Genomic DNA, 17,937 nt, shown 5'->3' on the forward strand with positions numbered 1-17,937 from the left:
GCAGTTTTGGATTATATCAACTATTGAGAGGCATATTTATATTTCTAAGTTCTCAAGAAAAAAAATGTTGTGAAATATATGTCATATCACAATACTATCTTTGGAAACCCTGCACATTTTATAAAGCATCTCCTTCGTTTATCCATTAATTCAGTCACTCATTCACTCCAGCAATCCATGCAGGTGTGTTGACTGCTAGTAAGCGCTGTGCTGAGAAATGTAAGTAGAGCACAGAACAAAGGCCCCAGAGCCATCTACAGTAAGCAGGGCTCTTGCTTTCTCGCTGACCCAGGGTCAAATCCCAGCACCCCACACCTGAGCCTTGCCTGAACTTATCCTTAAGTACACAGCCAGGAGTAACCCTTGAGCACCAACCACAACGTGCACAACTACTCTCCACCCTCCTCCCCACAAACTGTCACTGTCATTGTCATCGATTTGCTGGAGCAGGCATCAGTAACGATTACTGTTATGAGACTTGTTACTGTTTTTGGCATATCAGATACGCCATGGATAGCTTGCCAGGCTTTGCCGTGCGGGCGAGAGGAATCAAACCCGGTTGGCCGCGTGCAAGGCAAACGCCCTACCCGCTGTGCTATCCCTCCAGCCCCACAAAAATAGAGAAAAACATAAAAAGAACTACGAATGAAGAGAAATGTTGCTCTCTGCTTCCAAGAGATTCTCAACTGACTTGAGAACTTTTCACTCAGCGGAACAGTGATTTGAAGTATTCTAAAGGTTGGGAAAAGGCAGAGTGGGCGTCTCAACTAACAATGCCTTCAGAGGTACATATCACTGATTTCCATTTTAATATTATAATTTCTTGTCTGATTTATAGTGGCCATTTTAAATAATACAATTTTAATTTCTATTTCCCTAATGACTAGTGGTGTCTCTTTCCAAACTGGCTTGTTCTTTTGTTTTTTTAATTGATTTTAGTTTGGGGGCCGCATCAGGCAATGCTCAGAGGTTATTCCTGGATCTGGGCTCAGAAATTACTCCTGGCGATTCCTTGGGGGATCATGTGGGATGGAAATTGAGCCCTATCCGCTGGACTCACTCCCCAACTACTTGTTTTAGTTTTACTGTTTGGCCCACACCCAGAGGTGGCAAGGGTTGCTCCTAGCTCTGTGCTCATAAGCGCCTCCTAGGGACATGCGGTGGGAAGGAGACACCTCCTGAATGCAGAGCTTGCCTTCAACCCTTTGAGTCATCTCTCTAGCATGTTTGCCTTTCTTATATCTTGGTTTTTGCTCCTTTGTTCATTTGTTTATTTTGTCTGGGGGCCTCACCTGGCATTGCTCCTGGGTCTGTACTAAGAATCACTCTTGTTGGGCTCAGCGGAGGAAAATCACATAATAAATTAAAAATATAGCACTAATATTATATGTACGTTCTTTGAGAGCATAAGCTAGGAAATGGCAAACTTGCAACAAAAGCAGAAAAAACAGAGAAGGTGACATCTGAGCTGAATCCACGCTGACATGGATCAATGGAGCTGATTCATATATTTATATTTATTCTGTCCCATTCCATTATATATGAGTATATTTATTTTAGAAACAATGTACAGCACTACAAGCAATATCATGTTGAATATTGTATCATGTTATATAAGTATTTTATACATTCTTTATCCTGTACTTTTAATGGGTGTTTTAGTGGCTTTCAGGTAGCAATACTACTATGAATAATCCTGTATGTTTCTAAATACAAATATTAAGATTTATTTCCTTATTGTCTTTAAAACTATGGAAATTTATAGAATTCAACCTTCTTTGTTTTTGAAGTTATAGAAATGAAGTTGTAATATTATGTTTTCCACCTTTCAACTATTTTTTTTTTCTTTTTGGGTCACACCTGGATTTACTCCTGGCGCTGGTAATCAAACCTGGGTCAGCTGCATGCAAGGCAAATGCCCTACCTGCTGTGCTATTGCTCCAGTCCCAGACCCGGGTTCGATTCCCAGCATCCCATATGGTCCCCCGAGCACCGCTAGGAGTAATTCCTGAGTGCAGAGCCAGGAGTAACCCCTGAGCATCACCAGGTATGACCCAAAAAGAAAAAAAAAGAAAAGAAAACTCAATTTTATAAATATAGAACAATTTACTTGATTGGTTGGGCTTTTGGTGGGTTATTTTTGTTTGTTTGGTCGGTTGGTTGGTTTTGGGGCAACACTTGGTGGTACTCAGGGACTTACTCCTGGCTCTGTGCTCAGGAGTTGTTCCTGGCAGTGCTCAAGGGACCACATGTGATGCCAGTATGCAACCAAACTGGTCCCATGTAAGGCAGGAGCCCACCCGCTCTCTGGCCCCCAATAGAGCAGAATTTATATATGCCTGTTGCTTCTATTTTTGAGATGGAACAAAAGCATTGTATCCATGTTTGAGTAGTCACAAACAATATTAATGTGAACATTCTTATATAACTTGGCTAGTATAAGCTATCATTTCTTTAGCATGAACTTGTAGGAGAGGAATTGCCAACCCTAGGATATGTGTATCTTCAGCTGTAAAGAAAATTATCAAATTTTTTCCCCAAGTATCTGCAACTGTTTCTACTTCCGCCAACACATAGGAGGCACTCTGCCCCCCAAGCAACCCTGAAACATTAGCATTTTTGTCCATATTATGTCCTGCGGTTACTGGAGTTTCTGTTTTCATTTTTCCCAATAATTGCAGTGAATAATAGTAATTATGATAATAGCACAAAGCATATATTAATGTATTTTTGGCAAATTTGTAACAGTTCCTTTAAAAACTGCTTGTTTGTCTTTTGATTTTTTTTGTTTTTGTTTTTGGGTCACACCCAGTGATGCTCAGGGGTTACTCCTGGCTCTGCACTCAGGAATTACTCCATATGGGATGCTGGGGATCAAACCGAGTATGTCCATGCAGCGCAAACGCCCTCCCCACTGTGCTATCGCTCCAGCCCCCCTGTCTCTTGATCTTAAATAAAGGTAGATCATCTGTTTTTCATGCTTATTATTTTGTAGGGGAGTCAAGTCCTTTTGCCATTTTATATCTTTTACTAAGACTTATCTTCTCAGGTTTTCTATGTGTGGCACCTTTTTTTTTTTTTTTGCTTTTTGGGTCACACCCGGCAATGCACAGGGGTCACTCCTGGCTCTGCACTCAGGAATCACCCCTGGCAGTGCTCAGGGGACCATATGGGATGCTGGGATTCGAACCCGGGTCGGCCGCGTGCAAGGCAAACGCCCTACCCGCTGTGCTATCACTCCAGCCCCTATGTGTGGCACCTTTTTGACAAACAAATATTCTTGCTTCTAACCCTGGTTCAATCCCTGGCACTGTCTCTGCCTTCCCCTGTCCAGAAAAAGTGATTCCTGAGCACACAGGCAGAAACGCTGAGCACCCATGGATGTGGTTCCCCAAACAAACCAATTCAAAGAACAACAGATGCGTGTAACGTGTGGGGCTGAAGTGATAGTGCGGTGGGTGAGTGTCTTCTCTTGCACATGCCCAAGTTGGTCTCAATTCCCTGCATCCCATACGGCTTCCCGAGCACCCCCAGGAGTCACTCTGAGTCAAGAGCCAGAAGTAAGCCCTGAGCACAGCGGGGTACCTCCCCCACCCCCAAATGATCTTAATCTAGTGAAATTTAATGACCGTCATTTCATGCTTAATATTTCTTGCATTATTCCTCTTTAAATTTATATTTTGCCTATCACGTTGTTTGGGGGCTTTTATCCGAGTGGTCTGAGGGATGTGAGCTAGGAGGAGAGGCATAATTTAATTCGTAACAGGTACATTATTATCTCAGCATCGTGCGCTAACAAGAATGTCCTCCTCCCACTGCGCTCCAGTGCCACTGTCGTCATAAATCAAATGCCAGTAGATGTTACAAGTCTTTTATTTTCCAGTCTAGTCCGTCCTACTGATCTGGCTATTTAACTCTAAACCAGTAGCAACCCTGAATTAATTATTAAAGCTTTATAATATATCTTGATAGCAGCATAACCTCCTCTTGTTCAATATTTCATGAGAGTCTTCCTTATTCTTTCTTGTTCACTTTTCCTCTTTTGTGTGTATGTATGTGTGTGTGTGTGTCTGTGTGTTGGGGGTAGTGGGATGAGGGCGAGGGGGGGTGTCTCCAAACTCAGAGGGCTCAGAGGAATCATTCCCAGTGATTCTCATCTAACTGGGCATGAGACTCAATGACAGAGGTCCAGGACACTCTGCTGCCCAGGCTGGTGTGCCACGGGTCACCCAGGACACCCAGGATGTGTTTGGGGCTCTCCAGGCCACCTCCTGGAACTTGTGTGTCTATATGGTGCTGGGGATCCAACTTGGATCTGCTACACGCTAGCATGAGCCCGAATAAATGTCAAATCTCAAGCCTCATCTGAGTTTCTATTCAAAATTTATAATGAGAATGCCAATATCATTAAAATGTCCTAATAAGCTTTTAATTAGGATTTAATTTAATATATGATATAGATTTATATCTATAGATTTATATCTATAAATTAAATGCAATAACTATCTTTTCAATTGATTATTCTACTGGGCATAGTATTTCTTTCCAATAATTTATAGATACAACTTATTGAATTATTTAATACCTTATTTTAAAAGTTTTATATCTTCTTACATAGGTCTACTCATCTTAAAATTATTTCTAATAGAGAGGAGAAAAAAGAGAATAAAAGATGACAAATTAAAAGAATGAAAAAGATGAGAACGAAGAGGAAGAGAGTAAGACAGAAGAACACAGTGAGGGATGAGAAAGCGAATGTCTGAGAAGAGAGGAGGAAGATGAGCTAGAGACTAGAAGAAGGGGGAGGGGAAGGAAGAAGTGACAGTAGGGAGGCAGAGGGGAAGGAAAAAGGGAGATTAATTTTGTATTCTCAAGATTCAAGTCACAACACTTGGACTTTGGGTGTTTCTGTTATTTTAAGTGCCAACTCACCATTGCAGTTGCCATTGGACAGAGAATTGAGCAATGTACTTTGTTCACACTGAAAAGAAATAAAAGAAAAATAACATTAAAGCTTAGTTCTATTCTGATGAAACATTACTACCTTCTCCGTAAATCTCACATTCAATCATTACTTTTCAGTAACCCTTTTATAACAATATAACAACATAATAATATAACAACAAGAATACAAGAATAAAAAGTAAGATGGTAATTTAGGTGCTGAGTATATATAATCTCAGCAAAGAGTTGATACTAGCAATTCAAATCACCTTTTTTTCAGAACATCTTCTGCAAGACTATTCTGATTTTTGATCAAGAATTAAACATTTCTCTATTTTTATGTAACATATCTCATCAGAAATTAACCTCATTAACATAACATTTTCCAAGCAAAGATATTGGACAAGTTTAAGTATTCATCTGTAATCTCCTAATATGCCTGAAAAAAATATTTACTTGTGAAAATGTTACAGAATAAAAATTATTCTTTATGTACAATTAAACTTCTCTTAAATTAACAATGCCTCAAATGATATCACATGTGGTATACGTCTCAAATGACTTAATATTACTGCTAATGGTGATGGTGATAGAAATTTTTTATTTCTTGAGTGTTTACTGTATATTACGGATTTATTTAATATTCAGTGCAATGCTATAAAATCACTAATATCATTTCCTAAATAAGGTGCTAAATATTTGAAAAGTTAAGTAACTTGATTAGCCACAAAGCTAGAGACTAATTGTAACCAGGTTACAACACAACAAAGCCCATTCCTTTTTATTTAAAATCAGATGTCCCCAACCACTATTTCACACTGCTTCTCTAATGAAATCAGTTTTCCTTTTAGAGGATGGTGAGAGATTATCTAGATATTCAGTGGTGAAGCTGATATATGTTAAGCCCAGAATTGACAGCTACCCATTGCACAATTATTTTTCATTTCCAATATCAGATTTCATTTCTTGTGAGATTCAAGCAATATCACAGCAATGGATTGGTGATTTAGTCCTTTAAAGAAGAATCAATGAGTGTGAGTTTTATTTCCCTTCTTTAAAAAAATATCCCTTACTTTGATCTCATAAAAAAATTTCAAATAATCCATGTAGATACCCCACTGTCTAGGAGATGGGACAAAACATATTCTGGGCCCCACATTATAATGTACTTCTGAAAAGTGGAAAGTGGAAAATTATGACTTAATAGTGGATAAATCTGACAGATACTACCTCACACAGGTAATCAAGCCCGACATCAACTCACTTAATTATCCTGATGAACAATGAAGAAAGTGAAACACGAAAGATGTATGAACTCAGTTAAGGTCCTGACAGCTCGTGTGTGGAAAACCCACGCAACTTAGTTTTAAGTGCATGCTCTTAATCTCACCGAGGACTAGAGAGTTAAGTCATCACCGAGAGCTCACTGACAGAGAATCATCCTGATGCACGTTTGATCCAATAATTGTTTTAATGAGAAAGGTCACAGAGAGAAAGGCCACTGGCATTTTGTCATAATTCATGAAAATGTTGGCATCAGTTAATGATCCTTTATTTCATTTGACATATTTTTATCATGTATAAAATTTAATCTAAAGCTTCTTCCTCTTGGTACAATAGCCCTTTCAAGCCAGGTGATAACTCAAAGGGCTGGAATGCATGTCACATCGCATGCCAGAGGCCTGCGTTTGATTCTCCAGCCATTCAGTGCCCTCAGCACTAAAAGGACAGACCACCAAGCTTGAGCTTGGCCTTGAGCAATGCCAAGCATATCCCACCATAAAAAGATGCTTTATGTACACATCGTATTATTTATTCTTCTAATAATTATAGTACAGGTAAAACTGTCCGCTACACATATGCTGAAAAAATTAATGGTTGAAAATGATTAGCAAAAAGCTAGATGGAAGAACCAAATAGAGAATTAAATATAATCTCCTTTGTGGGAAAGGAGAACTCTCAAATTTTATTGTATATAAATGCATGATATTTTATATGTATATATGATAAGATAATTTGGGGGTCTCACAAAGAAAGGTTATTCATAGTATGATGTATCATAAACAGTTAACCATACCTTGCTGATATCAAGTGGCTGGCTGCTGGCATTTTCATTTTGAATTATATTCATCATATCCATATGAAACTTCTTTGCATTCAAGAAAACAAGTGGATTGTTTATGGAAATAATCTTCACCCGCTGCAGGGTTTCCTTTTGAAAGAAAAAAAGGAATAGATTCAGAGTCGTGAATCAAGTGAAAAAAAAAAAGGGAAAAAAAGAAACCCAAGTTCAAATGCATTTAATCACGGCAATAGTACCAACATTGACATTATTAAAACACATTTGGAAAACAACACTTCATCATACTTCCTATTACAAGACACATACTTCCTCTTTAGTCAAGTAAAATAAAAACATAAGATTCAGGGCCAAAGAGAGTACAGCAAGAAAGGTGCTCGCCTTAAATGCAGCTGACCTGGGTTCAATCTCTGGCACCAAAAGTGGTCCTCTGAGCATTGCCAGGAGTGATCCCTGAGCATACAATCGAGAATATAATTTTGATATTATATTCTTTTATAATTTAATATTATATTTTATATTATATTTGAAATTATATTCTATATTATATTCTATATATATTTGATATTATATTACAAGAATATAATGACCATAGCCAAGAGTAGCCCTAACTAAAATAATAATAATATTATTAATAATAATATAATAGTAATAATATTTATAGCCTTTCCTTTATTTTCTTTTATCATTAACAGTTAACAGGCTAGAGTATATTAAGAATAAGAGGAGGAAACTCCATTTTCCAAAATATATATATTCCATTCAACCTAAAACTTTTAAATTAGTATTTATTCATCAATATATTTTCTTAATGAAAAGAAATCTTGGAGCTAGAGAGAGAGTACAAGTAGCAAGATAGGGCATGAGAGTGCAAGTAGCCAAGCAAGGCATTTGCCTTGCAGAGGCTGACCTGGTTTGTTTCCTGGCACCCCATATTGTACTCTGAGTGCCACCAGGAGTAAGTCAAGTGTGTAGCCAGGAATAAGACCTGAGCATTTCTGTGTGTTCCCCCAAATAAATAAATAAATAAAAATAACATAAACAAAATCAAGTCAATCATATTTACTTATAATGATGACTCCATGAAAGAATGAGTACTTCAAATCTTGCTGTATTTTAGTCTTTCCCACTTGCTTTTGAAATAAAATATTGTAGAACTCAAGCTACAACATTGTGATAAAGGGAATATTTCCATAGAACACAGTTGTTTTTCAGAAAGGACACTATATTGGAAGCTCAGCTTCAATTCCTATTGCCACATGGTCCCCTGAGTACTGCCTGGCTCAAAAACTGACACATACAAATACATTTATGTATGGGTATGAAATGTATACATTAATTTAGGGAAACTTGATTTTCAGTTAAAGTGATCTTATTAAAAACATAAAGTGATTCCTCTGAGGTGTTGTGGAGAAACTCCTGCTAATACTTCCCATGCTTGATCTACTCAGAAATAGAGTGGCATTATCCCATAGGATGGGGACACCTGTTCTCTTTGTCCTGGGGGCAATCATGAAGTACTTAAACAAGTATATGTGAAAAATAAAGTTAGAAAGAGGACATACATCCAAACATTTACAAAGCAGGTTCTAAAGGAGGCCATTTCTTTTTAATTGCCAAAAATTCAAGTCAACATCTTTCCTCCTCCCTTTATATTAATTTTAGTCACCCTTCAAAACAAGTAACTTAAAAAATAATTTAATTGATCTGCCAAAAGAGAAAGTAAGACAATTTTTATAAGTTTTCTCAGAAAGGTGTTATTTGTGAAAAAAAAATCAATCCAACTGAAACTTCATAATAAACATAATTATTGCCCTCTACTGATAATTCAGCCTCATTGGCCGCATTGGGGGATGTAGACAAGCAATCCTATTATTAGCTTTGTTTTATTGCTTTTTTCAATGTTTTTCTTCATCATTTGATAACTCTTAGTTTGACTGTGCGAGGCAATTTAGCAATGATAGAGGTTTCCAAATGCCTGAACAAACCTGAGCCATGATTCAACTATACAGTTCTTTTAACCTTTTTCTCATTCTTAGGATGATATAAGCTTTTGTTGACCTGTTGCATAATAATTATGATTTATATATCACTATAAGTTCATACTGATTAAAAATAAATTTGCAATGTTTCTCAATATCACAAGTTATTCGCTCCTTCTTATATCTTCAAAACACCTAGGCTAGCAAAAATTGTTAATAATTTCAAAAAAAGGAATAGAACTACTAAACTTACTCCATCTGCTTCAGTCTTCACTTTAAATTCCATTTCTTTTATGTTTTTAATACTCAGGGTATTTGATCTATGATGAAAACAAATAGAAAATAAAATGTCATTTTTTATATACTTCCATATTCATTTTATGGAGCAATAGCACAGGAGGTAGGGTATTTGCCTTGCACACAGCTGACCCGGGTTCTATTCCTCCACCCCTCTCAGAGAACCCGGCAAGCTACCGAGAGTATCCCGCCCGCACGGCAGAGCCTGGCAAGCTACCCGTGGCGTGTTCAATATGCCAAAATCAGTAACAATAAGTCTCACAATGGAGATGTTACTGGTGCCCACTCGAACAAGTCGATGAACAACGGGATGACAGTGCTATTTACTTGTGGGAGCAAAGAAGTTGACAAATCTGTTGTTCATTTCTTTGATAAAGCACATTCATTCTTATACGTAACTTTAAAATAAACAAAAGTGTATGCATAATTCTTCATTGCGTAAATAATGATCACTCTTAATTAAGATATAAAGTGTTCATGATTATCCTTAGAAAAAAATCTATAAACCGTTTCCTGTGACTTGTACTCCATAGAGTATCATTGTTTACACTTCTATTGATTTATTTTTTTTAATTGAAATACCATGAGATACACAGTTACAAGGGTTTCACTCTTACAATATTCCAACATCCACCCCTTCACCAGTGTACATTTCTCATCACCAATGTCCCCAGTTGCCCTCCCTCTCCCACCCCTACCCCCGTCCCCAGCCTGCCTTGTGACAGGCACTTTAGTTCTTTCTCTCTCCGCTCTCTTTCTCTCCCTTTCCTTTTGGGAATTATACTTTGAATTACAGGTCCTGAAAAGTGGTCATGTTTATCCCTCTACCTACTTTCAGCACTCCCTGTCCAGAGTGATCATTTCCAACTGTCACTGTCAGAGTAGACTTTACCCTAACTGCCCTCCCCCTCCATCACCTGTAGCAAGCTTCCAACTGTGGACCAGGCCTCCTGGCCCTTGTTTCTACTGTCCTTGGGTATTAGTCTTCTATGTTTTCATAACAAGGAAGACCAAACGTATACATTGGTTTATCTTAACTAGACTATGGATAAAATAGTTCTGTTGCTATATCTTGACTGCCCATAAAACATCAGAAATCTATGTTTTTGGTAGCTGGAGAGATAGTACAGCAAGTAAGGGACTTGCCTACCATACGACCACCCCGAATTCAATATCTGGCACCCATATGATCCCCCAGACATTACCAGAAACAATCCCTGAGCACAGAATTAAGAATAAGCTCTGAGCACCACCGGATGTGGCCCCCAAACAAACAAAACAAAACAAATATATGTTTCTAGGATCCTCATGCATACACGGTTAAAATAGATGTGCAAGTAGAGATTTAGGAATTTATCTCATCTTGGTTCTGAGAGTCACAAATCTCCAAGAATCACAATGTTTCTTACCTTGGGAAGCGACCAATCACGATAGCTATGGTACCCACAACACCAAACAGCAGCCCTATGTTGGCAGCAAAGCATATTGTAAATACGTATGTACTGACCCAGATGCCCTGAAAAAGAAACAGGAAGCAGAAGGTGAGTCTACTGGTATTTCCACCTTCCCCATGACTGCTAAATACCTCTTGATTCCAGGCTACTGCATTCCTGTAACCAAATCTCCCAGCAAGAGTATATTATTCAAGAGTGTTAAACAGAAGCCCCCTAACAGAGAAGTAGATCTCTGTCCAGGCAGACTCTCAGGGAAGAGGCAGAGTAAAGGCACATCCCTTTTATTTCCAGACACTATAGACCTGAAGTTCACATCCAACAAACATGCTGCGACACATCAGTAAACGGCTGGCTAACGTCTGTTGTTCAAGAGCACTCGTATGGTAGTTATGGTGTACTGACAATACTTTGGAAAGGTGTAGAACTGAGCCCTAAGATATATATAGTTATCTAAACTAAGGCCAAAACAATAGAAAAGCATGCCATAATTTCTCCGTTTTTCATTAAATGTAATAATATAGGCAATTATTTACAGATTATTTTTTATTATTCCCAACAACATTCTGTTTGGGGGATTGATATAAAAGAAGTAATGTAACATTACTGCATAAAACTCTCCTAAGCTAACGTTAAAATTACTGAATCTGATACAACCAATGTCATTATAAAGACCACTACTATTTTATCTATGAATGCTCACTTTTAAAGAAATTCTGTGAGTTAAAAAATAAAGACAATGTAGATCTTGGTGTATTTCAAAATATTAGAGAAATTCTACTTCTCCTCTACTTGGAATTCCTGTGTTATTACAATCCACAATCTGAAATTTTACTTTGAAACTTGCAATAAGATATTATATTATAGTTGGCATTTCTGAGCCAGTTCTGGAAAAAATATCTTTAAAAGCAAAATAGTTCACAAAATCCAAAGGAGTATATTTCCAAAACACAAAATCCTGTATTTATCAAACAGTAGATCAAAAAAAATTGAAACTCTTTTACCCCAAGTTATCTACAGCACTCTACATGTCCAATTCTAAATTGATTTTTCTGCATTATCATTTACAACATCTACAACCACACAATTCAATTCCATATGCAAATAAAAGAGAAACTTCTCTATATAATCTGAAAATAGCAGATTCTTGGGGAGGGATATGTTTTCCCTTTCAGACAAGTTTGAAACAAGTGTTTCAAAGAGTACATTTTATTTGAAATGCTTCTCCATTGTCTGTGCAATTCATCTCCACACGACTTGAGTGGTTCTTAATGACGGGCTGTTTTGAAAAGCTAAACCCTTGAAAGCAAATGAAGGGAGTTTTATCTGTAAATTTCTTTTGAGAGAGCAGGCACAAACATCCTGAAGTACAGGAGAAAGTGTATTTAAAATGTTCTCATGCTAAGACCTATCACCTCCAAATGTATTGCTCAACTGGCAGGGAATATCATATCATCCTCCGTTAGCCATCTAACAGCTCAGGCAGTAAAAGGTTTTCCCTCTGTTCAGAGAGGCATTGACATCTTCTGTGGTAGAGAGCGGCTCTTTTCTTCCCTAATGTCACTACACTGTATGGGAACATATGCAAATTAAGGCTACAAGCTTTGAGTGTCTTTTTTGTGAGGGGCAGGGGAGGCTTGAGCCATGCCCCGTTTACTGTCCAACACCAGGATGAAAGTTATTGATCTTTCCTTCCAGATGCCAGGATTACTCAGCTTCCTACTTGTCCCCCAGTGCTAACTGAACCTGTCTGAGTATGGCAAAACAATACACCACCAAAAACTTTCTAGGCACAAACTCTTCTGTTCAATCTTCATGATTCAATATAGCACAGGAAACTGAGGATTCTGGTCCTGCTGTTAAAGCAACACACACAGACACACAACACACATGAATGTACGCACACACACACAAACACAAACACACACACGTACACACACAACAGAGCCTGAAGGCCAAGATTCATCAGAGCAACCAAAAATTTTGGTACCATCTGGTTCTATTTTTAAAGCATATTTGCTCTCCCTCAACCTCATCTATTGTAAAAACAGCTTACAATGCTTACTCATTTCCTAGGGCTACAGTTATAACATCGAAAAAAAATCAGATGGAAATTAATAACATAGATCAGTAAATAGTTCCATCGGTCAGAGAACATCTCAACTCTCTTCTGTAACAATTCCCCTTAAAAATTCAAATGCTGATTGTCACAGTAACAAGAAGAGTTGGTTTTGGGGTCCCCGCCCCACTGTATGTTCCTACTTGATCCCTTCTTTAGTTGGCACTGAAAGCCCCCAAATTCAAGCTAATCTTTTGGTGAGCTAAGTAGAGATGCTATAAAACTTGTTTCTTACAGAAAATGAATTACAGACCCAGCAAATAATGTTATATTGTAACGTTACTTCATTTTTAAGTGTATTTTCAAGAAAATGCATCAGCGGAAAGCACAGCTTGACAGCTACTCAATCATGTCACTGCTCCCTCACCCATGAATCGTACGTGTCTAAGTTTATTAAATTTCTCCAGGTATGAATTATGTCCCTGCTCGTAAGTTACTCGAACTCGTTCCTGAGTCCATGATGCAAGACTCCAGTCTGGATGCCTACCTCTTGCCTCATTTCGTCAGAGGGAGTTTTGGTCTACCATTCGAAACAGGATTGTTCAAGCGTAAGACAACAATGAAAGAACTCGTTTCTGTTAGCGTTGTGAGAAGCGAGTGACACCCATCGGGGCTGTTACTGAGTCTGAGCTCAGGAGGGACCTGCTGGCACCCAGGGGTCCGATGTGCTGTGCTGCATTGAGTGGAGAACCAACGGGACTTGACCGCAAACAGGGCAAGCAAGTCACCTCCCACATCACCTCTCCAGCCCCCGCAGTTTCTGAGCTTTGATGTCAAGAGTACTTACACAATTTCTTCAGCTTTCAACTTTAAAATGATTTCATAGACAAATATCCCTTCGGTAAATGTACTGCTTAGATATTTTTAGTATGTTTAGTCTCTTAAGTAATCAAACATGCTCTGTTTATTGCATAATATGGACCATATCTCCAAAATCTATTATTCTCACTCTAAATATTCTACCCTAATATTATTCCAATAAGCCACAACTTTGCATTTCTCTGCAATTTAAGGGGTATCTGTTCATTTCAACGACAGGGTGTCACTTTCATGCTATACCCAAATGACCCATCATTCTCCTACTATATCCATCTCATTTTTTTAATTCTTTCTTCATGCCCACACCATAATCCAACTTATTCCTAGTTATTCCTATTATCGAAGGGATATTTACTTATCACCTCGAAGGAGGAGTCTATCAGTTATGAGTTATTAAAACATTTTCTACACTATCTTCCCAACAACTCCAAACTGAGCACCACTAGCTGTGTCCCCCCGAAAAAAAAGCAAAAAAAAAAGAGCTCTAGGATCTTTGCACATTTCCCTCAGTTCACCTATTTTCAACTTTTCCAAACCATATTGCTACTGCTATACTTATATTAGATACATCTATCCTCTACCCTTTCTTTTCGAATAAGCCTTCTCTGACAACTGTCCTCCTAATGTAGCAATTATCTCTTCCATTATAACCAATGAGTTCCTTAGATATGCCTTAAGCATCAGGTTGCCAAGTAGCTGGTTAAAAAAGTTTGCATTGCCTCATTTTTTTCCTACTTCATGAGTATCGACATTTATAAGACTTCATCAGTTTAATTTCGACCTCTGCCTACCTTCCAAATACTGTTCTCTTGGAGCCCCGATCACATTTCAACTTTGCTGTAAGAGACTTTTCTATAAACCCAGTTCAAACGGAAATCTACTTTTCCCAGCACTGAGCTTGTATTTTTGCTTGCAGATCATGTTGTATCACATCTTGTGCAATAAGTTAGTGTATCATATGTGATTCTTCCACAGATATGTATGAGGTAGACAAATCATTAACTTTTTCATCCCTTGTGGTACCTGGCATTGCATCCTGGAAGGAACTAAGTGATGCTGAGGTATGGAAAAAGCATTGTGAAAGTGGCCACCCGTGTAATTCTGCCAACGTCCCCGCCAACACAGCATGGAAAGAAGCCAGAATACATGGGTAAGATATATTTCAGTGTGTTGAATGCCATAACTAAGCTGAGAAACAGGTTCTCATGAAGCGCTTTGTCTGTTTTGGAGATAGAGCGAATTTTGAACACTCTAATTCTATTTCTCTGGAATAAGTGTTAGAGGTTTTTGTTGAGGAAAGTCACACTTAGGGCCTGAGCAATGTACAGCAATTAGGATGCCTGTCGTGCTTGCAGCTGATCCAGGTTCAATTCTGCGCACCCCATGTGGTCCCCTGAGCCCAGCCAGGAGTGTCCCTGAGTGCAGAGCCAGAAGTAAGCCCTGAGTACTATCAGGTGGGCCCCCAAATATTAAGTCACACTTTATCAGTCTACGGCTTAATATTGTCTGTTCATAAAAATATCCCATTATATAGTACCTCTTCCCAAAGTGCTCACTTAAAGTAAAACTCATGACAGCTTTGACATCAAGGGCTATCCCTGGTCTTGTGCTTCAGGGGTGCTCCTGGTGGTTCTCAGATCATGCAGTGCTGAGCATCAAACCTGCAGCTCCTCCATACAAAGCAAAACATGGGCTCAATTTTTTGTATTTCAAAGAAATATGCTCGCGGTTAAAATGTTCACCTTGTGTTGGTACAGCATACATTTCTTAAAGTTAATGCTGGCTTTTCTTTATTTTTTTTCAAGTTGAAATGAGGTGGGGTTTATTTATTTATTTATTTTTAAAATTTTAATGGATCACCGTGAGATAGTTACAGATTTACAACCTTGCATAATTACATTCTGGTAATACAATGTCTGAGTACCCATCCCTCCACCCATGCCCATTCTCCGTCACCAATGTTTCCAGTATTTCTCCTGCCCTGCCCCCTCTTCCCTAACCTCCGCGCCCCCCCCCCCCCCCGCCCTGACTCTGTGCTCTGTGGCAGGCACGTTCCCTTTTACTCTCTCTCTCCTGGGTGTTACGGTTTTCAATACAGGTACTTAGCAGCCATGATATTTGGTCCATAGTCTAAATGCTGGCTTTTCGTACATGTGGTAAATGTACTAAAATGCACTTCCATGGTTAGCTTCCCTTCCAGAATCAGCACATACAGGAAACTGGCAATCCACAAGCTGTTTAAGTTAGCCAGCATTGAAACATTCTCGAATGCACTCATTATTATTTGATAAAATTTCTTTTCTCTTTCTTAACATTGTACATTTAATGATTTCATTGAGAGTTTGAAAAAATAAATTGTCATTTATAGGACATACAAATTTCAAATGAAAGAAACTGTTCTGTGATTCCGAGTGATAGTGTCCTGAGCACCACTGCGTGCATCTTCAAGTCGAGAGCAGCCCTGAATCCTCAGGCCCTGAACTGCACGCCCCACTGAGCCAGTGCCCGGGGAATGGCCCCTGCACCCGCAAGCCCTGTTTGCGTGGGACCTCTCCACCCCAAATAGAAAAAAATCTATTTCCTGTGAGTAAAACTCTTAGAGCTTATTTGGTAATGTGTTTAAGCAAAAGGGGAAAGTGTGAAGTCAAATTTCTACTTACCCAATCGATTTTATCCACATTCCAATACTTTTTCAAATCCCGAAACTGTATTAACATTCCCTTCAGCCCCACGACAATGATGCTGGCAAGAACACACTACAAATTAGAAATTAATTGAAAAAGAAGCAAGATAAGAATGGTTATTGGAAGTTTTGAAGAAGGGAAATTTTATTTCATTATTTTAAAAGTGCTTACTAGAGAGAAGCAATCACCATTTAGAAATTAAAGTCATATTCATGTATTCAGATTTAAGTTCTCACTGTTCTCTGGAAATCTAATATCAATTCTAGATAATCAAAGGATAAAAGTTATGCCATTCTAAAAAAAACAAACTAATTATCTAATTACAAGAGTCACTGTCATCCCGTTGCTCATCAATTTGCTTGAGTGGGCACCAGTAACATCTCCATGGTGAGACTTGTTGTTATTGTTTTTGGCATATAAAATAGTCCCCGGGTAGCTTGCCAGGCTCTGCCAGTACCCTGCCATGTAGGCAGGATGCTCTCGGTAACTTGCCAGGCTCTCTGAGAGAGGCGAGGAATCAAACCCATGTTGGCCGCATGCAAGACAAACGCCTTACCCGCTGTGCTATAGCTCCAGCCCTATTACAAGAGTGAATGTCATAAAGCTGAATGTTCCCTTAACAATTCACTTCCCTTTGTTTTCAAATCACTTGTTGAAAAAATTGAATATTTATATTGTGTCTCATTTTAATTTATTTGAATATCAATGATCTGACTTCACCTGAAGATACTTCTAATACTTTTGAATAGTAAACTTGATTATTTAAAGATTCTTCTCATAACATGAATGAAGAATTACAGTAAGAAAGGAGTTAAGCTCTTTGTGGCTCTCTGACTCCAAGGACTCTTGCGTCACTGTGTGCCCAAGTCTATGAAAGGCGGGTAAAGCACCAATATCAGAGCCCCCAGTCACTTTTTTTTTGGCTTTTTGGGTCACACCTGGCGATGCACAGGGGTTACTCCTGGCTCTGCACTCAGGAATCACTCCTGGCGGTGCTCAGGGGACCATATGGGATGCTGGGAATAGAACCTGGGTCGGCAGCGTGAAAGGCAAACGCCCTACCCGCTGTGCTACCGCTCCAGCCCTCCAATCACTTTTGAGGCAGGATATCAAGGTCTCTCTCTCTTTTTTTTTTTAATTGAATAACCATGAGATACACTGTTACAAAGTTGTTCATGATTGGGTTTCAGTCAGAAGATGTTCCAACACCTGTCCCTTGGTCAGTGTACATTTCCCACCACCAATGTCCCCAGTTTCCCTCCCCCTCTCCCCTTCCCCCCCACATGCAGTCTGCTTCTACGGCAGGCACTTTCCCTCTCTCTCTCTCTCTCTCTCTCTCTCTCTCTCTCTCTCTCTCTCTCTCTCTCTCTCTCTCTCTCTCTCCATCCCTCTCTCTCTCTCTCTCCCCCCAGCCCCCTCTTTTGGGCATTATGGTTTGCAACCCAGGTACTGGAAGATTATCATGTATATCCCTTTACCTCCTTTCAGCTCTCAGCCCTTGTCCAGAGTGACCATTTCCAAACATCATTGTCATAGTGGTCCCTTCTTTATCCTAACTGCC

At 38.9% G+C, this 17,937-nt stretch overlaps 1 protein-coding gene across 1 annotated transcript in view; it reads right to left on the minus strand.

Moving 5' to 3' along the window:
- Positions 1-17,937, minus strand: part of SLC26A7 (solute carrier family 26 member 7) — a 148,499-nt gene that overhangs the window by 10,716 nt on the left and 119,846 nt on the right. Inside the window, exons 11-15 of the mRNA XM_004602350.2 lie at positions 16,353-16,448; positions 10,713-10,819; positions 9,260-9,326; positions 7,022-7,156; positions 4,933-4,981 (exon numbers count right to left, since the gene is read on the minus strand). Of these exons, the coding sequence (XP_004602407.2) occupies positions 4,933-4,981; positions 7,022-7,156; positions 9,260-9,326; positions 10,713-10,819; positions 16,353-16,448 (454 nt within the window). The remainder of the gene's footprint in view (positions 1-4,932; positions 4,982-7,021; positions 7,157-9,259; positions 9,327-10,712; positions 10,820-16,352; positions 16,449-17,937) is intronic.

The sequence above is a fragment of the Sorex araneus genome, chromosome 2, assembly GCF_027595985.1.
Source record: "Sorex araneus isolate mSorAra2 chromosome 2, mSorAra2.pri, whole genome shotgun sequence".
NCBI classification, from domain to species: Eukaryota; Metazoa; Chordata; class Mammalia; order Eulipotyphla; family Soricidae; genus Sorex; species Sorex araneus.